We start from the raw sequence: 22,032 nt of genomic DNA, 5'->3' as shown, positions 1-22,032 counted from the left end.
CTCAGCATGTGCGACATAAATGAGTAATCTCTTTCCACATGTGTATTAAAAACAAAACCCACCTCCTGACATTCTCTTGGATCTTCACCAGTGTTTTCCCGACAGGTCCGGGGCTGACGGGCTCGTGGGAAGTCGACAGGCTCAGGGCGTGCTCCAGTCGATGCTCCAGGGATGCTAACGCCTGCTGCTCCTGCTCCAAGCCTGCCTGGTGCATCTCAGCCTGGGTGAGAAGCTCCTGGGGTTCCTCTTGAATGAAGCTCACCGTGGAGGAATCTGGAACTTCAGCTTGAAGACTGGCCAGAGAGCTGCAACACTGCTCCATCTAAACAAAATGGAATCCCCAGTATTGTCTGTAGATTACTTTTCTCTGGTAACTCGGCTTGAAAAGCTTCTTAAACACTAAAACTGTTGTGTAATGTTTCTATTTAGGATTCATATATTTGTTTGCGTCAATATATGCATGAAAGGATTGTGGAGAGTTTAGCTCACACTTGTCCTGATGTCCTTCCATTCCTCTCCTCTCTGTTCTGTGTGCGCCATCAGGAGGCTGACGCCCCGTCGTACCGACACCCAGCGCCTCCAGAGGGCGCCGAGCTCACCGTCCTTTCCAACTCCACAACCCTGCATTGGACATCCGGCCCGCAGGTCTTCTATCCTCCCAGCGAGGCTGCGGAGTTCTTCCATCAGAAGCTTTGTGAAGAGATGAAAGCAAGTTAAAATTTTACTAAAATGTGGCACTATTTTTCTGTACCAGATATCAGTGGTACTGGTACAACAAGACTAAGAACATAGGGCTACCTTAGTGGCTGTATTTGAGCACAGTGGTGTTTTGGATTAAATGCTAATGCTACCATGTTAATATACTCACTATCACAACATGCTGATTTTTAGTAACTTTTTTTTTATATTAGTATATTTGCCATGTTCACCATCTTAGTTAACATGCTAATTTTTTTTTGTCCAGCACTTAAAAGCAAAAATCCGGCAATAAATGTCTGGAAACAATGAATAACTGAACAAAATATTGCGGTAAGGCATCTAATAATTTACAAGATATTTCCCTCAAAACCAATATTGTCTACCTGCTGGTCACACTAAAAGAAATTCCATCACAAATCACCAAAGTAAAATTTTATAAAATCCACTGGAACATGACAAAATGACATCAAACAGTTATCAAAATATTTCGATCTAAACCAAAGTCAGATCTCCCAACATTTCCATCCGATTCTGTGAGCACGGCCAAGCAGCTAACAATTTCAAACTGTCAAAATCAATAAAGTGAAAGGTCCGAGTAGATTCAATACGCAGACTTGCTTATCATCAGCAAAATAATGCTCCAGCCAACATACCTTCGCTCTCCTTTGTTGGGCAACACATCTGTCATATGACGTCACTTGTTCTGCGGCACAATCTGAGAGCCTGGGTTCAAACTCCGAGAGACGCCGACAAATGTCTTCGTGACACTTTCTGTGGTTTTGTTGACTTATTTCACACCTGTGAGGAGAAGAAGAAGCATAAAGACACAGAAATAATCACATTACCAGAGGACGAAAAGGTCTAAAGAGGTGCCTTCAGGAATCAAAATCAGCCCAGTACCTCTGCAGGGACTCCAGCCTGAGCTGCGCCTGAGCTTCCAGTACACCTCTTCCAACCTGCAGCTGGCTGAGGATGCCGATGTGGAGCTGCTCGGTCTTTGGGCGGGAGAGGCAGGTTTGTTGAGGGACCCGTTCCACGATGTGGCAAATATGAGCCTGAAATCCATCTTCGAGAGCTTCTAAAGCCTGCTGGGTCTGTCTTTGTTCCTCGGTACAATCCAAAAACCCTCCAGGAGCTGAAAGGAAGGTTGCTTCGGCGTTGTGAAGGAAGCCCAACGCTCCCTGTGCCGCCCACTGATAATCTTTCAAGGACTCTCTAGCCTGGGATAGACCGACCTGTTGGGCACATGATCAAGCAAAGTTTAGAGAAACAACAACCCAAAAAACATGAACTGCAAATTAAAAGTATGAATAAGTTAAACTTACCATCTGTGCATGGCACTCCTGCATGGCTGCATCTCTGAGAGAGTACAGCTCCTTGTAGTTTCTCAGGTTGAGCTTTTCTTTCTGTCCCAGACCTTCCAACACTCGCATCCCAGACTCCATGTTTCGCCAGATGACCCAGGATTGTCGTAGAGCACAATCTATAGCTTTTTCCTCTGGACTGACTGGTTCGGCTCCCTTCAGCGCCTCCCTTGTATTTTGCAACAGCTCTATGAAGGCAGGAAGCTCGGAGTTGAATTGCAGTCCCAGCAGAAGCTTGGCCTCCAGGTTTTTGATATCATCTGTGACAGAGAGCTCCCAGGCGACCAAAGTTTCCACGGTGCGGTGAATCCTCTCCCTCTCTGAACTAAGCTCGGTTGGATGTATCTCCTGAGCTATGGCCTCTAGTTGGTCCGCCGCTTCTTGACATTGTGTCCTGACCAAAGGAAGTTCGACCAGGAGTGTTTGGCACAGTCTAAACCTCTCACCCACACCGATCGCTTTGTTTTGGGCATGCTCGATTTGCCCTTTGGCGATGTCTCTAGATTCCTCCATCTGTCTCCTCAGGTGCAGATATTTGTCTTGTTCGAAGGCATTTATACTAAGAGTTTTGCACCTGTCTTGCAGTTCCCCAATAGTGCACAGCAGGGAGCTTCGCTTAGCCTCCTGACAATGCTGAAGCTCCTGTACCTCACACTGATGCTCCATCAGCATGTGCTTCAAACGTGCAACCGTTGAAAGGGTTTCTTGCGTCAAAGGGAACTTCTGCTGCTCCAAATCAGACGAAATTTGCTTCAGGCTGGCCTTGACGGTCGACAACTCGTCATCTGAAGAGGTCCTCTCATGAATGACCTCCTCTAATTCCCAGCTGGTGGCTTTCTCCTGAGCTAGCAACCCGTCTAATTCTGTCCACAGGCCTGAGAGTCTGTTGACGAGGTAGCGGCTCTCTCCCGGACTCAACCCAGTGGCGATTTTCCTGCAACTTTCCAACATTGCTTCCAGCAGTTTTAGTTGGTTTTCTATCTCCACTGTGGCTAATTTGTGACTTTTCAGCTCGCTCTCCAGCTTTCCGATGTTAGCTCCTGAAACGTTCTCCACATGGGTGCAGGGGTCTCTTTCAGCATGTGTCTCTGCTAGCCAGGCATCCATGTTAGCAAGCCCGCACAACAAGTTCTCTCTGTCATTGAGATTTTTCTTCATGGTGTCAAGAATGTGATCCAAGCTGTCAGAAATGGCTCCATACAGGTCTTCTACTGTCTTCAATACTTGGTCACCGTCTTCCATTTCCATATCAGAGACTACATTTTTCATCTCTTCAACTTGTACTCGCATCTTGGACCGTCTACGCAAAATATCGGTCTGAAATTTCTTCATTTCAACGATCTGAATGCGAGCTTCCTCGGGGAAAAGAGCTAACTTCTCCCCAATGGTGATGTGGTTTTCTGCCTGCTTGGCCCATACGATCAAGTCTTGTAGTTGCTTGTTGATCTTAGTGGAAAAATTGACGCCACAGCCGGATGTGAAAGAGTCAAACTTTCTCTTGGTGACCACAAGCAAGGACTCCAATCCCCGAAGATTACGTTCGATCTCCTTCTTCTCTTTCTGACCCAGAGAGAAATTGATGAGGGCGTCTGACTGGAACTGTAAATGTAGATAAAGCTGGTTGTACAGTTTTAGGTCTGTGGTCAGGCAAACAAACTCTAAAGCACTTTTACCGTCAAGGCTTTGACAGTTGAATTTCTGAAGAGCGTCAAGTTTGGCTTTCAGTTGTTCGGCTTCTTTCAAAAGAAGCGAGGATTGGCAAGAGGAGTTTGAGGCGTGCCGCAGAGCTCTTTTGATGCTTCCCTCCAGAAGCCTCCATTCCTCCTGAACATCACCAAGCTGAGCAAGGAGAGCACCTGAACTTTCAGCGTCACTTAAGTGGACTGATATCTGGCTACTGAAGCAGAGCAAGTCCTTCATTATGTCTTTCTTCTGCTCCATGGTTTGCAGCAGAGCATTGAGTTTCTCCGCTTGAAGGGCACTGCTTCCCAAAGCGTTTCTAAAGAAATCCATTGCGAAAGACCTTTATTATCCCACATGTCATGTACACAAAAATATTATAAAGTAATGAGGGTGTAAATCAGCGGACACAAATCACAAGATTACTCACGAGCTCATTTTTTCCTTCTCTGCACCGATGACCTCCAGGAAAGCTCTGGTGATCTTCATCTGTCTGTGATACAGCTTGACCTGATCCAGCTGTGTTGCTTTGACCTGCACTGTAGCTGAGGCGTCAAGCAGCGCTGCACTCCATTGGCCTTCAGCGCATTTTAAGGTATTTGGGTCACAAACCCCGGTAGTGCTCATATTTTTCATTGTAGCTACTTGTTCTTGCACACGGCGACTGAATTCCTACAAAAGACAAATTGGACGTGATCGCTTTTTTTGTGTAACATAATAAAAATCTGGATTCATTTTGTTGTATTTAGCAGAACAGCTGCCCCAAAATGAAGCTCTTGTTGTACACAGTACATCAGTGATAACCAAGAAAAAGAAGAAGTACTGTACGTACCTGCGCCTCCTCCAGCTGTTTGACCATAGCCGTGACACTGAGTTGTGCTGGTTGATATCGACATGCCAGAACTTGCTGAACAGTTCGTACCAACCGAATCTCTGGTTCACCGGGAGAGGACTTCAGGTACCAGTTTAAATCAATGTGTGGTGTTCTCTATGAAAAATAATGATAGGAATAAACAAAATAACATTTTATCTGATACATATTTTAGTTGGTTTAGATGGCATGTCTAGATGAACTGTCTTTTCCAAACTTGTACAATATCACACTTGGTAGGAAGAAGCACTCAAACTATGACATGTACAATATACAATCTGTATACACTGTGCATAATTAGACCCGCTAACGACCCAGCAGGAAATCACTGCATCTCTTTGATTCTTCCTGTTGACCTTCCTGTCAGCTGCATCAAGGGAATACACAAACATCAATCAAAACACTGCCACTCTTATCTGTTCACTGTTCCATGCCTTTATAATTGACTGCAGGCCCGTTCAGGAAACATGCATCTGTACTCTGAATCATGTACCAGAGTCCTGGAAAAATATCCTTTATTTTAACACCCAGTTGTTTTATCGTGTGCCACTCTAGATTACATGATATTTTACATTATAGATTATATTTGTGACACAAATAGTAAAATAATCTGTTTACTGTAATTACTCCAGGCAGTTCAGAGTTTAGCATTTTGTTCAGACTTGTACAAAACAGCAACATAGTCATCCACACAGCAAGCCTACAGTAGCTGTAACGCTGAGAGAAACCAGTCGATACTCACATTTATGATGTTACTGCTTTCCACCAAGCTCTGGATCTCAGACAAAATGCCCTGCATGGTGGACCCGTGTTTGGAGGATCCACCTGTCGGGTCTCCGGCACCCAGATCAGCTGATAAACCCGGCGCTGTCCTCTCGGGCTCCATGCCTCCTCGGATCTGATGCTGCATGCACAGAGGACAGGGGTGGTGTCACATCTTAGCCCTCTTCGTCTGCCCCATGTTTGTCTACAGATAATAACAGAACTTCCTGTTCTCTCCCTGCTCCATGCTGGTAAATATTAACAGGTTTGACGGTGGCCCGGCGATTCAGTACAGTTAAACACAAGAATGTGCCTGAGTGAGGCGTTCCGGCCTGAGGGGGAAAGGACTCCTTTTATTCACCCACAAAGTGACGCCTTTTCTTGCTTCTTTAAAGAAACAAGTGATTTGTTATGACTCGGTTAGACAGGGCAAACGCCAAAACATGACACAGGCTGCTGGTTTACTAAATTACAAACAGGGGAGGCGCCTTTAAAAATACCTGCGGCATGACTGAGGTGAAGATTGTAGCAGGGTGTAGGAGGAGCAGAAGGACGATATGAAAACACGCTGCATGTTTCAGACTCGCTGCCGGCAGAAAACAGTGCAAGGGAGGATATTTCACTCTCATGTGAAGAGCTTGTCTCAACCAGGTTTGTATCGCTCTCAGTCAAGTGGTGCAAAAATGAGGGGAAGCTTTCCTCACAAAGGTTTTTCAATTAAACTTTTTTTTTTAATAAATACTTTAACTGGTTAAACCTCTAACAAATCTATGTATTTTTTTTTTTTTTTAAGCTAAAACAGGGAAAATAAATTGATAAAAGCCTAAAAATATTCACTCCCTTCAGATCAAAATGCTTAACAGAGGAAGCAAAGTTTCCAGTTTATATTAGCAGCGCGTTTTTAGCATTTTGACCTCTCCAGAACACCTCCTTTTAATTCATCTCATCCAACCGGACTTTGGGAGCCTGCTGGCTAACTGTTCTTTAGCCAGGTATTCGAGCACCTTTTTGGGACGTCTCTGGAAACATATGTCAGCTGGTTACTCGGCGTAATGACAGGTTGCCTTCTTAAAAAGAATTCCTCAAATAACTTTTGAGGCATACAGAAACTGTGAAAGACCACGAAAATGAAATGTTCAACTGCTTAAAAGGAAAAGTGCGGACATCACATAAAGCCTGGTGGCAATTGGTCTCCAAAAAGTGGTACTTCCTCCGTTTCTCTGGATGTCAGAGAAACATCAGTAAGGTCGACAGAGTATCATTTCTGCCTTTACTGCTTTCATACCTCATATTTCATCCACCCTGGGCGCTGCTGTTAACTGAGCATAAACATGCAGCAGGTAGCGGGAAAAAAAACATTAAAATGTTGTTGAGGATACTTTTTGTAATGTTTGATTTTTTTTTTTTCTTAAAGGAGGTTTGTTGGTAGATTTTCCAGCTCGCTACTCAGGTTCTAACATTAAGCTTTTTTCTCTGTTTAACATGACATTTTGTGTTTTGTTGCATTGCATTAATTTGTTTTGTGATACCAGTTCATGACACATTTTGTGCAGCACACATGGCAATTCCCAGCATAGATTTCATCCATTTATGCCGGGGGAAAAAAAATAAAAAAAATTCTAACCACTGAATGAGAATTGTTAAAATAAAAAAAGACTTTGGCAAAATTGTGACATTCAAATGGCAAATGCTTAACTATGCAGACTGAACTACAAGCAAATAAGTTTCAGCCAAATTTAGGATAAAATTACAGTTGCAAAATGTCATAACTGCAGTTTCCTCCTCTCTTTTGCACACTAACTTGAAGGTAAGAAAGGGAAATGACATTAGTTTGTAAATGTCAAAGAACACAATAAATTTATTCAGGACATCTGGTTCAGCAGCAAATTTGATTTTCTTTAACAAGTTCGAAGTGCGTTATATTTGTGGAGTTTAACTTTTGAGACTGTTTCCCTATTTATTTTAAAAGTTGGAGACCAGCCATTGGTAATGTCAATCAGAATTTTTTTATGGAAGGGTGTGGCTGACTATTTGATGTATTGCACTTCATCCAACTCTGCCTTCCTGTTTCTTGTTAGTTTCCACTATAGATTGTAGTCTTTATTATTATTACATAATAATTATATAATATATAATAATTAAGTATTATTAAATAATAAAGACTAAAATACAGAAGAATTCCTCCTTTTTTAAATGATCTACAAATTTGGACATTAAAAACCTGTTATTTGTCCATTTATTGATACTTTTCTCATTTCCTGAATAAATTTCCATACACTACAAACAACTAAACATCACAGAGCCATTTCAGGCTGAGCGCCAACAACCACTGCAGCACTGATCCTTTATTTTCGTTATCTACTAGCTGCATCATACTGTATTAGAGGTTGACAACGCGAAGCAAATTATCTGACTTAACTGGATCAAAGGTATAATAGATATAATCACTGCCAGTCTTAATTACAGACCTGGGTAGTTCTGTCTTTCAGGTTTCATACCTGTGCCAATTCAAAGGTTACACTTTTTTGTATTTAAGTTTTCAATTTAATCAAATTTAGTATTTAACGTTTTTTCTACCCGAGAAATAAAATTCTAAGAAAAAGAGGAGCACAAAACCCACTCAGTCACATCTTAAAATGAAGCCTACCTGTCTCTGTGTCCCCGCCGTGTCCTCCGGCTCTGCAGGTAACCTCCGTCCATTTTCTTCTTTGAGCAGCAAAGCATTGTTTCGTATTTCCGGCACTTTTGAATGTTCACTTTCTACGCATTCAGAGTCATTAGCTTCTTCTGTGTTTTCTCGTTTGGCCGTCTCCTCACATGTTGCGCTGTGTGCGGCGTCCGCAGCCGTCACCTGTTTATTGTCACTGGCAGATATTTGCGTTTCAGTTAAGGCCTCTTCGGTTTGCACTGAATCCTCCACAGTGCACCCGCCTGAGCTCACCGGTCGTTCCTCATGGGGACAGAAATCTGTCCCTTCCTCTTGTTGGACATCCTGAGACGTTGTTCCTGCTGCATGTGAACCAGTGAGCTGAAATCCAGCTACAGTGTCACGTGACGTTGAGGAAGTCGACACCTCATTAGGCTTTGATTCGTGAGCTTTGAGGTTTTCTTTGCATTGTAATTTGGCACTTGTAGGTTTTACATCCTGCAGTTTTGCTTTCACTAGCACTGTAGGGTTTGATTCAGAACTTAAATAGTGACTTTTTAAGTCTGTTTCAGCTGATTCAGGACTGATTAATGCTGTAAAGAATCCTGGTTTCTTCTCGGGGAATCCCGTGCTTGAAACTTCTGTGAGCTTTGCATCAGAAAACTCCGCCTCTTGTGAACATCTCAGAACATCTGGACAGCTGGCTCCATCATATTGGCTTTGCTGTATCTTCTTTGGCTGCAGCTCCATGTCCAAGACTCTAGTTAATACTTCATCTGGGCTACCACTCACATCCTCACAACACTTCTGTGGTTCTTGAGCATCAAGTATCTCTGATTGTGCTCCTGAGTCTCTTTCATCTGATTCAGGACTGAGTGATGTTGTAAAGAGTCCAGCTTTCTTCTCAGGGAATCCTGTACTTTGTGTGATCTTTGCATCATACAGCTCTGCTTCCTGAAAACATCCGAGTACATCCAGACTGCAGACACCAGCGTTTCCTCTTTGCTGCATGCCCTGTGGCTCCACGTCCAACACAACTGTAAACACTTTCTTCGCAGTCAGACCGATGTCTTCACGGTGTTTCAATTGTTCTTGGGCAGCTGTAATGTCTTTAAATGTCTCTGATTGTGCTGGTGGATGTTCAGACACATTTTCAAGAAAAGAAAGGGGTAAGTTGTCTGGGGATCCGATCAGGGAACTGACACACTGTGCCGAGTTGATTTCTGTATTATTGTCTGTAGCTGACTGTTGTGAGACCCAGGCTGAGGTAGTGTCTCTCTGCAGTGGTACAGTGTTTCCCTGCTGAGCTAAACTCTGAGGAAGTGAGTCTGATATTAATGGCCGTGTGTTATTTCCAGAAGTCCTGGGCGTGCTGCTTTGAGGATTGATATCAGTGCTCATTGTGCCACTGTCATCTGTCGACCTGAGAAAAGTCTTCAAGTTAATTTTTGGTGGAGTTGACGTTAACTGCTGTGATTGTTGTTGCATTTTTGATCTAAAAACATCTGGATTTTCAGAATGTGGGACTTGAATAGGAGCTAAGGCATCTTCTTCTTTTATTTCCATAAGGCTACTTGCGGTACACGTGACAGAAATATTTTCCTTTGGCATTGAAGTGCATGCCGGGTCTTGTTTTGTAGCATCAGCTTCAACAGTTGATCCCTCTGATGTATCTGTGACAGGCTCAGTCGAAGGATGGCTTTTTTCTAAAGAGCGGAAAATACCTTTGGCTTGAATTTTGTCATCATAGTCATCGTTTTCTGACTTTTTCTTGATGTCTGTTGCAGAAGAAAATGGAGAAGCAGGAGGACACGTGGTTGTAGTGTCATCAGCTGGAGCTGACTGTGACGCTCCACCTTCACTTCTTAAACTCTCTTCATCACGTCTGCTCAGCAAATTTCTGTTTTCCAGTTGAACTCCACTACGATCGTGACTGACCTGTGAAATCCAGATAATTAACACAAATATCAACCTCATGATATTATAATTTGAATTGCACTGGACTGGATAGATATGTGACTGAGGAGAAACTCACCAGGCATTTGGAAAGAGATTCAAGTGCAGGTTGGCTTTCACCGAGAGCACCCGAAGCACTTTTCTCCAGTTTCTTTGCCACTTCGGTTCCCAGACAGTTTAGAAGGAAGTCTTGTTCTGAGAGAACTTCATGAAGTGCTTGTTGAAGCTGTAAACCTTCATCCAGAGCGGCCTACGAGGGCACGGACAGATAAACGAACTCAAAACAAACAAACAAAAACTTTTCACAAGTAAACAAAAGAAGCAATCAGGCAGGTCTTTCTCGAGGAGTAGGAGAAACACGGGAGGACATATCGGTGTGTTTTTTTTACCTGGCTGGGTGATGATGGTTCAGCTCGTACTGTTTGGCTCCAGCGTTGCAGCCGGCTGATGAGCTCTCTCACTCTGGTAGCAGTGATGTCTGCACACTCCTGCTTCTTCTGTGTGAGAATAGACCTGAGGCTGGAGCGAGACAACAAACAGGCAGGACTTTAACATACTGTACATACACACGTGTAGTGAGAACGCCTTTTCAAATAAACTTGCAGCCTTCAACAGTCCTGACAGTTTTGGTGTTTAATTTCATCTTTTCTCATACATTTTTTTTTTTTTTTTTTTTTTTTTTTTTAAATTGTTAAATTCCTTTTTAACATGTTTTTATTTATATCTGTTTTAATGTGAAACACTGGATGCCATTTTCTCGTGAAGCACTTTTATTTATAGCACTTTAGTTTATTATTATTATAATAATTATAGCTTCATTTAAAAGAAGAAAATATAATTTAAGAGCAACAAAAAAAAAAAGTCTTAAAGTCATCAAATATGTCTAAAGAAAATAATCTGTTATTTGTTTACTGCAAAACTGTATGTAACTATATAGCTGCTGGGAACATTTACATGGTAATTATTCTGTGGGATTACAGCTGTTAAGTACCTGCCGAGGTCTTTAAAATCTGCATGTACAGCCAGGAAGACATCAGGATGCTTTTCTTGTGTGATGTTTGACTCTGTTGTCGTCTGCAGGTCGTTAACTCTTGCAGCCAACTCTGTCAGCCTCGTATCCAAGTCCTGAGAAAGACAAATACTTCTGTGATTGAAAATATTGTCAAGTCTTTTTTTTTTTAAATTATTACTGATTTCTATTATTGGAGGTTAAAACAATGTTTTAAAGCATCGTTTAATGTTACCTGTATGGTACACCACTGTTGTTTCAGCTGGCTGATATCAGGCAACACTTCATGAATCCCAGACAGATTGTTCACATTATCAGCCAGGTCCTTCAGTGCTGTCTGTAAACAGGACGCTTCTCCTTTGACCTGCTGAGTTCTCTGATTGTGGTTCGCTGTGAGGAGAGTTAGATTGTCTCTGATGCTGCTCTCTAGCGCCCTCTTGTGGTTTTGGAGGCTGCTGACTTGCTGTGTGAGGCTTGCTTGAGCCTCCGCTGTGGAACTGACTGCGATCGAGTCCTTGAGTGCTGCAAGTTGTAAAACATCTTTTCCGATGTTTGATACTTCTTGTAGCAAAGCCTGGAAAAAAAAAAAGAGGTAAAAAAGTGACAGGGTGACGTGTAGTGTTTTTGTAAGAAACAGAGGCACAATACAAGTGACTGAATGTTAATAAATTCGTGATTCATCGGGTCAGTTTCTTCTTAAATGGACCTCACCTCCAGAGCTGCTACATCAGAGCTGAGTCCAGTTGAGCTTTCTGTCTGTGATTGACAGACTGACATCCTCTCCTGCAGGGATGTCAATTTGTGATGGCAGTCCTGCAGCAACTGGGCAAAATGTTCCTCATTACTCGCACCTTCCTCGAGGCGGGAGCACGCAGCCTGTGGATATGTCAGCCACAACAAGACACAGTCAGAGGGCTTATATTCAAGTACACATGCTTACTGTGATAATAATAATAAACTTCTTTTAATGGCAATTTCATACAGGAAATGCAGCTCAAAGTGCCTTTCAGCGAGAAACTTACATGCAGTGTTTCACAAATAAAGGAACATTTGAAAATACAGAAAATAAATAAAATGCATGAAATTAAACACAAAAATTAAATTAAAATTAAAATATGAAATAAAACAATATGTATTTTAAAGGCTATAAGCCAAAACTAAACCAGAACCCCTTCACTGACGCCAGGTCATGTTCCCAAAGTGTTCATTTTAACTTACTTTAAAGTGGATTAAGAATTAACTTCTAAATTTGCCTTAATGTAATCTCAGTGACATCACATGGCTTCAGTGTGTTATTATAATTGATTCTTGTTATTATGAATTATGGCTCAGGAACCAGGAGTCGCTGTACGTCACAGATATCGTGAACATTTAAAAGTGAAGTTTTACCTTCAGCTCCGCCATCAGTGCTGACCAGCAGCCGTCCGGCTCGGCCCGGGAGGAGTCCTTCCAGATGGTGTCGCCGGTTCTCTCCGCCAGCTCCCTCCTCTGTTCAGCCAGGCCGGAGAGGATTGATTGCAAAGACTCCGATTCCTCCTGCAGTTGCCGGGCGAGAAGGGAGGCTTGCGTCCGCTCAGCTGTGCCGGGCCACGGGAAGAAAGTGGGCAGCCGATCGGTTCGGTGCTGCAGATCTTCCACTTTGCAACAAGCCTCCTGTCTGCGGGCCGAGTAGGAAGAAGCCAGCTCCGGATCAGCTTTTAGAGTCCTGCAGCACCAGGAAACACCAAGAGATGAATACTGCTTCTGATTTAAGGCGACCCAAGAAAATCAAACCCGGTTCTTCCAATGTAATAATTTAATTCTTTAAGTTTTATTCGTCATTAAGGTGGAAAAAACATTCACTGGCTCCCCTCACCTGTAATAAGGCTCAGCTGACTGCAGGAGCTCCCTCCACTGCTCCACTGCCTTCTGAACTCTCTCCTTAACGTCCCGTTTCAGGTCATCTCCTCTCTGCAGTCTGCAGCTCAGACTATCTCCAGCAACCCTGAGCTCTTCCAGGCGAGCCTCCGCTTCTGTCGTCGCTCTTAACAAAACCTGAAATATATGTTCAGTAGATTTTACAGGAAGGTGCGTGACCTAGTCAGAAAAGTGACAAACTATCTGCTCGTACAGCAGATAATGTCAAGCTTGGAACATAATTATCCGCTCCAGAAAGTTAATTTCGGTTGTGGACACTCCTTAGTTTGAAACAAGTAGAAACAAATGTCGACACAAAAGATACAACCTTCACCACACCCTGATGTGACATATCACACTGCTGGAGGTACACCCATTTTGTAGAAGAGTAGTTTGCTGTCATGTAGTAGACCGTCTAAACAGGTGTGTTTGATTCAGACTTGGGGGTGTTTCACTGTTCCTGAAAACATTCACTGAAAATGTCTCTGTGAAACAGGTCGTGCTCTGATTTGTTGCAGAATATGATTTGCCAGATATGAGAAGAGAAACTAAGCAAGCTTAGTCAGAGTGGGCGAAGTTTTCTTACTTGAGCACAGTGGAGTCTCTGCCCTGCAGGATTCTGAACCCCGAAGCTTTCATCAAGTGGAGAGTCAACAATTTGTCTCAAATCTCCGACCCATGACTGCGTGGCCTCGGACAGAGCGTGGAACCCCTCGATGTCCCGGCTCGGAGAGCAGCGCGTCTCCTTCGAGCCACCGAGCGCGTCAGCGTGGAAGTCGTGGTATCTTCCCAGCAGCTCTCTGCTCTCTTCCAGCAGCGGCGACTGCTGAAGGCTGCTGCTTCGTAAAGAGGACAGGAGCTGACTGAGGAGAGATGTCCTCGCGCTGCAGAGCGGAGAAATGAAAAGACAGTTAATGATCACTTCCAGTTTATTCACGCTTTCAATTATTAACATCTCTGGCAAAATGTCTTTCAATGTTTTTCACTTGTTTAAGCAATTTACAGATGATGAAACCAACAGGTCAAATAAAAATTGACAAGACGTGAAAATTTGACATGAGTATGAATAATTCTGGGCTTGACTGTACGTAAGGACAAATAGAGTCTCTGGATTTTCCAAGCTGAAGTACAGACTTATACAGTAGCTCCACTGGTGTGTTTGTAATATGATGCTGCATCAGTCAAAAGATGCAACTATAGTCCAGGTCGATACGCAAGCAATCTGTTTAATCAGGGTTACATGAATGTATGTGTTCACAAACACATGCAGACCATCACACGTATTCACCTTTGTTGGAGCGCCTCCTCCTGCAGGAATCTAACATGCGTCTCCTTTGCAGCTTTTTCCTCAGCAGCATGAAGCCACTGTTCCAGATGCTCCGCCTCCATTTGCAGCCTATGACACACACGCGCGCGCGCACACACACACACACACACACACACACACAGCATGAATGAAAATGGACAGTGTACACAATACGCTGTAGAATAGAGCAGCATCACGGGGAGAAAGTGATTCTACCGCATAGTAAACAACTGAAACATGTTCAACTCGTCCTGCTGCCTTTGTTTATCTCAGCGTTTTAAATGGTACGAGTCTAAAAGCCGTCTTTTCAAGTTCTCTATTGATCCTCGTTGGTAAATTGACCCTCTGCATTTTGACAAATCTTATACACACACACACACACACACACACACACACACACACACACACACACACACACACACACACACACAGCAGCCACACATTTTGGTCAGGGGGGCGATGACAGAATATTTTTGATTACTAAAATGTGTTAAAATCAGGTTAAACACAAGAATCTATAGAATCAAAATCACTATATAAATTCATCCAAAACATTTTATAGCACAAAGGACGATAATTCAAATATACAGCTTGAAAATATTTAAAATCTGATGCTAATTATACCGCTTATTACTTTCATTGCCGTCACATATCTACTCTTGTAAAAATTTAGATTAAAAGTGTGATGTATGTTTTACTGAAACCAGTTGGTCCTCCAACACTTTTCAACACATTAGTTCAGTTTGGACGCGCTTGATTTGTTTCCTTCTTGCAGATCCCCTGACGACAACCTTAAAGAGCGTCAAGCGATCGAGGAGTTCTTTGGCAAAGAAACAGAAATTCCTGCCCAGCAGCTCTCTTAAGTCTTTATTGTTCTGTGTAAGTGTTGCATGTTACACTGACAGACATCTCATAAATGTCACATTGTTGAGAAGAGTCATGAGTCATCATTGGACCTGTACGTGCCAGCTTTGAGACGTATGATCTCTGTTACCTGTCGAGATCCTGGATGTTCCTCTTAGTCTGTTCTTCCACTTCAGAGAAGAGCTGATGGGCGTTACGGACTTTCTCCTGCAGCTGAATCCCATCCGCAGACAGACTGTGGAAGCTCTCTGGACCGGCTATGGAGGCCATAACTCCAACATCCTCCAGCAGACTCTCTGCCTGCTCGTCCTGCACGCGGAGCTGCAGACAGAGTTCCTGTCGAGGAAAAGAAGCTACTGTTAGGGATTAGCATTTTAAAAACCCAGCTATCATTGTCTTCTCTAATTCTACCAGTTTAAACACACAAAAACTTACTTCAGAGTTGGACTTTAAAATTGACCTGTAAGGATTTTTTTTTTTATGTGAAGCATGAAGAATTATTCTGACATTTATTTTCACCAGGAAATTAAAATATTCAATGGATCAGTCTTGTTGAAAGTTAGTGCTATGTTTTGCTTTAAGCCCGTACGAGTGCATTTCTGATTAAGACAGTTTTATATTGCAAGTCAGGGAGCTTAATCTGACAAATATATTGACTTCGAAGTGTGTTAAACATCTTAAAACGCAAGTTCTTATGTGAAATCTTCACCATGCAGAAAAATTAATTTCATGTGCATTTATTATTACAAATATATATCTCTTTATCTCCTTTTTTCATATCATTAAGCACTTACTTTAAGTTTTGCGAGGACCGTTGAAACATCTCGACCACTAAGCGTGTGAAGGGAGTCTTGAATCTTCTGGAGGGAATTAAAACACTCCGCCATCCTCCCAGTAATTTGTCCCTTTGCGGCCACCAACTGCTTGTAAACATCCTCAGCTTCGGCAACAAGCTCCTTCAGCTGCTCCATCTTCTTCTTCATGTGGGTCTCTACCACCTTGACAAAACAAAATCCATCAAGAGATGACGCAATACAGCTGCTTCATGTGAAGTAAGTGTGTCTCTGACAAACATGTAAAAATACCTCCAGATTTCATTAAAAACAGCAGTGTGAAGTGTGTGTGCAATAGTGACAGTGAAAAGTCACAATTTCTATGCTGAAAAAAGGCAAAAACTCCTTTGTCTGGTGAAAAATTGTTATACAACTCATAATTTGAACAAGACTGGGGCTACAAATGAAACCAAAATGTTATGTATCTGTCCGTCATTGTGTGTTTTCCATCCTAGAGCTGCATCCGAAACAGAGAACCGAACCGGAGCTCCGTGCTGTACCTGCAGCTCCGGCGGCGGCTCTGTGCTCTGAAGCAGCACCTGAATCTCGGTGGTTCTTTGCTGGAATCGTTTAATAATCTCCTTTTGGGTCACAATCTCATCCTGGACACAGAGAGATCGAGGTTAACGGTATTCAAAGCAACTGCAGAAATCTAGACATCATTCAACTTTGCATTCACAAGATAACTGAGAAGGATCTGGAACCACGTATCACAGAACGACACACAGGATCTCAGTTTTACCTGCAACGCCTTGATGTCCTCCTCAGACTCAAAGGACGGACGCTGAGCAAACACGGCCAGTTTACTGTCGGTCCAACTCTCCACTTCCGTCCCCAGCTGAAGGACTCCGTCCCACAGAGACAGGCCGCGACGCATGTTTTCAAGGTGGGAGTCTGTTCTTTCTGATAACTGCGAAGAGCAAAAAAAAATGGGGTAACGGTAAAGTTAATGACCAAAACTCAAAGTATGGAGTTTTACTTTATCGTTCACGTATAAGATCGACAACACATGAAGCCAATGGCAGAGCAGATTGGGTTTAAAGTGATCTTAATGCAGGAGAAAGACACTAAATAATCTGTCAAACAAACGACAAAGAATACAGCTAGAAAAATATATTATATAAGTATATTAATATGAATGACAGGTTTCACAAAATATTTGTTTTTTGATACATTATTTTTTAAAAATTGCTGGAATTCATACTGGACATCCGATTAAGAGCAATATGACAGTAGGTAAAACTAAACTACAAAAACATCCACAGTAACTTGAAGTAACGAAAAAAGCCTTTAAAAAGGATTAGAAAAAAATATATGTGTAAAAATGTAGTGAAATTAACAGTCAGTTGAGAGTTTAAAGTGTTTAAACATACATCCAGCCAGCGATCCATGAGAGCATCAGCTTCGCTCTCAAACGGGACGGAGTTGCATCCTGGTATCTGACGCAGGTGAGAGTGAAGCTGCCTGCAGACACTGCGGACCTCCTCTATGTCGTCTCCCAGAACATTCAGCTCTGCTTTGGTTTCCTGGACCTTAACAAAAACATACAATGACAGGAAATGGAGAAAATGTTTAAGCAGCAGTGCAGAGAAGAAAAAGCCAATAATCTGAAGAAGTGTGATTCTGGTGATATCATGTGATCTACCTGGGTGTGCAGTCTCTGCAGGTTGTCTTTCCCCATGTAGGAGGCTTGTTCGCTGATGGTGCTTTCGGCTCTCTGCAGCGTCCCACTCAGCTCCCCTCGAATGCCCTGAAACCTCTTCAGCAGCTCTGTTAGGACACGACACTGCTCCAGCCTGTGTGTGATTCATAACACAACACACGCAAAGCTCAGCAAAGTAGCACAACGAGTTTCAACGCAGTTAATCATCAAAAATAGACACAGTAAGGATCAAACATTCAGCTGGTCTGTACCGGTCGGTTACAGCTTTTGTCGTCTCCTCCCAGAGGTCGTCCACCTCTCTGGTTCGACCTTCGTCAGGGAGTCCTGGTTGTGAAGATGCACCTTGTATGTACTGCACCTCATGGAGGAGGCCAGCCAGGGCACTTTCCAGCTCTGTCAAGGCACGTCTCCTGCAGATAATCAAACAAGCACGAGAAAATAAAAAGGTTATAGTAGCTACTGACATTTTTGAAAAGAGCATTTTAGTATGAATGCACAGAATACCAGATGGCCAATGTTTTACAACCACGGGTCTCCGTCCTTTTCTCCTCTGACAGCGACTGTGATAAAATGAAAGTGTCCGAGACCTGCTCATGTCTAGTAACATGTATTCACATAGCTGAGCTCCACCCAAATCAGCTGAATAAGCTTTCTTTATTCCCAGCGTGCTTTTTTTTCTGTATGCATTTCTTTATGTTTTCAACTGAATGGAAGGGGGGTTTATTTTCTGTATCTACAAATATACAGATGTTCCTTAAATGCATACCGCAATACACGCAAACTCTTGTGAGGCCAAACTGGTTCAAAATGATGGTGTCGCTCCCAAGGACAGGTTAAAAAATTTAAAAATTAAAAATGCTGAAATGAATCGCCAAACACACCTGGGCGGCCGTCAGTATACCTGGGCGGCCCCGGCCCAGTAAGTTTATGGGAAACTGCATGTTGTTTGAACCTGAACGGGAGATCTGCGGGTTGGAGACCCCTGATATAAACTGTATGAAAGTGTTTTGTTTTTTTATCATGTTTAACACCAAAGATGAGTTTCCTAATTGTGTGGATTAAAATGCTGTGATTTCTGTGTAAGAATATATAAAAATACAAAGTTTAAGCTTCATTTCATAGTTACTTCAGTCAGTCTTCATTGTCCTGCAGCTTCATCAATCTGGTATTCCACTGAGGTTACAATGAATAAAAGTTACTGGACTCAGCTCATTGTTGTACCTCTGTTGCAGAGCAGGCAGCGTCGGTTCCTGCAGCCTCAGCTGCTCCGCTGTTCCCTTCGTCTGCCTCAGTGCTGCTAACAACGCCGCTCTCCTCTGGACCAAACTCTCCTTCTCCTTTGCCTCTTTTTTAACCTGGCTGCTTCTTCTGCGTCGTCCCTGGCTCTTCGTTTTTGAGACATCCCCTTCAGGGCTCCGTGTTTGATCCTCCCTTTGGGTCTTTGTGTCGTTCTCTCCCTTGACCCTCCTCTTTTTGGCCTCCGACCCTGACTCCTCTTCTGTCCCACCTGGAGTTGAACACGCCTGTGTCCCGCTCTGCTGTGGTGAATCATCCCTGAACACATCTATCTCCAGAGGATTCAACTCCTCATGCTCCTGTGTTTTCCTCTTTTCCAGCAGAAGCAGCTCGTCCTCTCTCGTTTTAGTCCTGCCTTTCATCGCCGTTTTCTCCACCTCCACCAGCTGCTTGGACAGAGATTTCACCACATCCTGGCATGTCACGGCTGCTCCATCCACGGTCAGAGTCATCCCCGCTGCCTTCAAACTTCTGTCAACAGCATCGGATTGTTCCGCGGCAGCCTGCAACCTCTGCATCGCTGCCTGCCAAGCTCGTTTCTCCTGCTCTCCGTCTGCCTCATTTTCCTGCCCGCAGGGGTCCCGCTTTGGGATCTCGGCCCTGACTTCTCTCACAATGGATAGGAAGTGATGGAGAGCCCGGGCGGCCGACTGAACGTCCTCCAGCTGGTGTCGGAGCTGCTCCAGAGGACCGGACCTATCGTGGAGCGGCTGGCAGAGGGATGACGGGGACGTGGCCACCGGCCCTCGTCTCTCCTCTTCGGTGCTTTGTTCTGAGAGCTTTCTCATTTCAGCCTGCAGTCTGTCATCCATCTCCTGGGCAACACATCAGGGATGAATATTAATGTGTTCATATTTCACTCTTCACATATTAAATGGAATTTTTTGGTAACATGTAAATATACTGTACCTTTAAATGAGATAACACTGTAGGATCAGCGAGGGTCAAAGAGGAAATGTCCACAGACTCTCTGATGATCTGATTCAATTTATCCGAGATCAGTTTCCTCTGATGGTCTGCAGACTCCATCAGGTCAGCCGTGTTCTCCAGAGACGCCATTCTGCCACAAACAAAGTAAAACGTAACATTGTTGGTTTTTATCAAATGATACTGTCCATTGAATTATAATAGTTTTACAAAAACGTATGTATCAGTTCACAATAAGTTAATATACTGTAATATAATACGGCAGTATATCTGATTGGGTTCATCAATGCAGTAACACAAGCAAGCACAATTGAAAGCAATTGTTTGGTAGAATAAGAGCTGAAAAATAGCTTCAGCTTGAAACAGTACAGCTGCTGCATTAAATAAAGAAATACAAATCACTCTTTCATTGGCCAGGCTCTAAAATACTATTCAATTATTTTAGAACAACTCCTGATGTATAAAACACACACTGAAAACAAGTGACTGATTATTTCTAATGAAAGTGCATTAACTAAGATAAAATGTTAAAATGCTGCTGCAGTTTTAAGAGAGAAGATGCACCTGGTTTGTAGGCACATTTGTTGGTCTCCCCACTGCTGAGTCAGCTGCTCCTGCTTTCTTTCCACCTCGATCCAATCCTCCTCCCTGGTCATCAGACGAGGGAACCGGGAAAGCTGTTCATACTGGAGCTCAACGTCAAACCAAAGGGCTTCCGTCTGTTGTTTCAAAGTCTAATGAGGAGACACGTGTTTGCAAAACAAGTTTATATCCAAAAGTTACACCTTAAGAAGAAATGACTGCTTAATACATATCTAGATTTAGATTGAAAACATGCTCCAACATGCAGAGAAACACAATCAAAATACAGCTTGTTCTGTGGAATTAAATGCTGCAACTGGCCTGGAGATGCTTCCTTTGGTTCTGCAGAGTAACGATGGTGACTGGATCCGAGATAAACTGCTCCAAGTGTCGCTTGTTCTTCTGGAGTTGAGACTGAAACACTGAGCAGGTCTTTCTATAACTGGGGAAGAGATTTACACGTTTTTTTCAAAACACTGTGCGGCTATAAAAGAGACAGACATGATGCCAAATCTGTGACACCGAAACAAACAACAGCAAGTCTAAGTGAGATATTAATCCACACCTCTCTGGTGCTCCCTGTTGGGAGTCCGGCTCATCCTGTGGTGGGACTGCTGACTCGGGGATGACGGTCCACTCTGCTTCCTGTTTGGTCTCCACGGTGTTGCTCCTGACAACGGCCTATGAGACGGGAGAGATGCATCGTAACATCGTAACGGTGAGAGAAAAGCGGTAAAAAGATGGAGCGGTGAGCCTATCCAATTACTGAGGATTAGAGCTCTACACATGGCACCGGGGCTCGTACAGGTCAGATACAGCCAATACAACTAGTAAGGTTCAGATCAGGAAGGCTGCTCTAACTGTACAAAGTAAATCAGATTTGTTTCGGGTAATTAACACATGCACCCCATGAAACCTGTTGCATATCAAAATCAAAGCTGCAGAGGGACAATTTTCGAGCTTGCAAGGAGAGGCGGAAAAATTCATTACTGTGATTCAGCTTTTTTTGCCTTCATTAAGATGGTGATGGTGAAAAAAGAAAAACTGTGCACTCTGAGACCCTTCCAATGAGGCTATATAAGCTACTTTAAGTTCATGTTATGTGATTTTTTTTATTTTTTTTTAGGTTGAGAAAATAAGATGAAATTGTTTCAAGCTGCAATTTGGATCTCAAAAAGTACCAAAATACGTAGCAGAGCTGAGAAACTGAAGAAAAAAAATCTAAAGAAACCCATTTGTGTGATGTCTTCATACCTGAGTATGAGTTTGGGGTTCCTGATTGCTTCCTGCAACGTGCAGCAGACGAGCTTTAAGCAGCTGCTCTTTGGCTCGAAGTGAAGGCTTTTTTTTTTGCTCCGACCTGCAGCCTCTCTTTTGTGTGTGATGGACCTGTTTCTCCGTCGGGATGTCCTGAGCTGGAAGGATATCACGGTGAAGTTGCACCGACGCCGCAGCAACCACAGGCGAGGGGTCTTGTTGCAGGCTGCCCACGCTTTGTTTCTGCGGGAGGTTGTTGCTCGACTGTGTGCCGGCCGCCGTCGCTCTCACCGGGGTGTTTCCCTCGAGCTGCCGTCCCCTGCTGAGATAACAAATGTTTATCAGGAGGAAGTCAGGGGCAGTTAGTTAGAGTCACTCAGTCTGACAGGCATCTCATTAAGATTAATAGACTAAAAGGAT

General features: G+C 43.3%; 1 protein-coding gene across 7 annotated transcripts in view; it reads right to left on the bottom strand.

The window, feature by feature from the left end:
* syne2a (spectrin repeat containing, nuclear envelope 2a) overlaps positions 1-22,032 on the bottom strand; it is a 75,049-nt gene that overhangs the window by 39,547 nt on the left and 13,470 nt on the right. For 6 of the 7 annotated variants that reach the window (XM_069161675.1, XM_069161680.1, XM_069161676.1 and 3 more), the window contains 31 exons: positions 21,610-21,934; positions 20,921-21,036; positions 20,677-20,797; positions 20,338-20,507; positions 19,756-19,906; positions 18,772-19,661; positions 17,802-17,960; positions 17,533-17,683; positions 17,261-17,419; positions 16,630-16,797; positions 16,388-16,489; positions 15,849-16,052; positions 15,185-15,390; positions 14,173-14,280; positions 13,471-13,768; positions 12,844-13,022; positions 12,378-12,693; positions 11,700-11,864; positions 11,224-11,562; positions 10,971-11,104; positions 10,369-10,498; positions 10,059-10,229; positions 8,024-9,961; positions 5,357-5,518; positions 4,576-4,731; positions 4,174-4,415; positions 2,025-4,062; positions 1,600-1,934; positions 1,353-1,497; positions 490-690; positions 63-322 (listed from right to left, as the gene is read on the bottom strand). In XM_069161675.1, coding sequence (XP_069017776.1) covers positions 63-322; positions 490-690; positions 1,353-1,497; positions 1,600-1,934; positions 2,025-4,062; positions 4,174-4,415; positions 4,576-4,731; positions 5,357-5,518; positions 8,024-9,961; positions 10,059-10,229; positions 10,369-10,498; positions 10,971-11,104; positions 11,224-11,562; positions 11,700-11,864; positions 12,378-12,693; positions 12,844-13,022; positions 13,471-13,768; positions 14,173-14,280; positions 15,185-15,390; positions 15,849-16,052; positions 16,388-16,489; positions 16,630-16,797; positions 17,261-17,419; positions 17,533-17,683; positions 17,802-17,960; positions 18,772-19,661; positions 19,756-19,906; positions 20,338-20,507; positions 20,677-20,797; positions 20,921-21,036; positions 21,610-21,934 — 10,239 coding nt within the window. The remainder of the gene's footprint in view (positions 1-62; positions 323-489; positions 691-1,352; positions 1,498-1,599; positions 1,935-2,024; positions 4,063-4,173; positions 4,416-4,575; positions 4,732-5,356; positions 5,519-8,023; positions 9,962-10,058; positions 10,230-10,368; positions 10,499-10,970; positions 11,105-11,223; positions 11,563-11,699; positions 11,865-12,377; positions 12,694-12,843; positions 13,023-13,470; positions 13,769-14,172; positions 14,281-15,184; positions 15,391-15,848; positions 16,053-16,387; positions 16,490-16,629; positions 16,798-17,260; positions 17,420-17,532; positions 17,684-17,801; positions 17,961-18,771; positions 19,662-19,755; positions 19,907-20,337; positions 20,508-20,676; positions 20,798-20,920; positions 21,037-21,609; positions 21,935-22,032) is intronic. The other variant, XM_069161677.1, reaches the window with a different exon arrangement.

This window comes from Embiotoca jacksoni, unplaced genomic scaffold, assembly GCF_022577435.1.
Source record: "Embiotoca jacksoni isolate LCO1_2020_lvr unplaced genomic scaffold, fEmbJac1.0.p SCAF_29, whole genome shotgun sequence".
NCBI lineage: Eukaryota > Metazoa > Chordata > Actinopteri > Embiotocidae > Embiotoca > Embiotoca jacksoni.
Note: the sequence above shows the minus strand (reverse complement) of the source record. Positions and strands in the feature narration are given on the sequence as shown.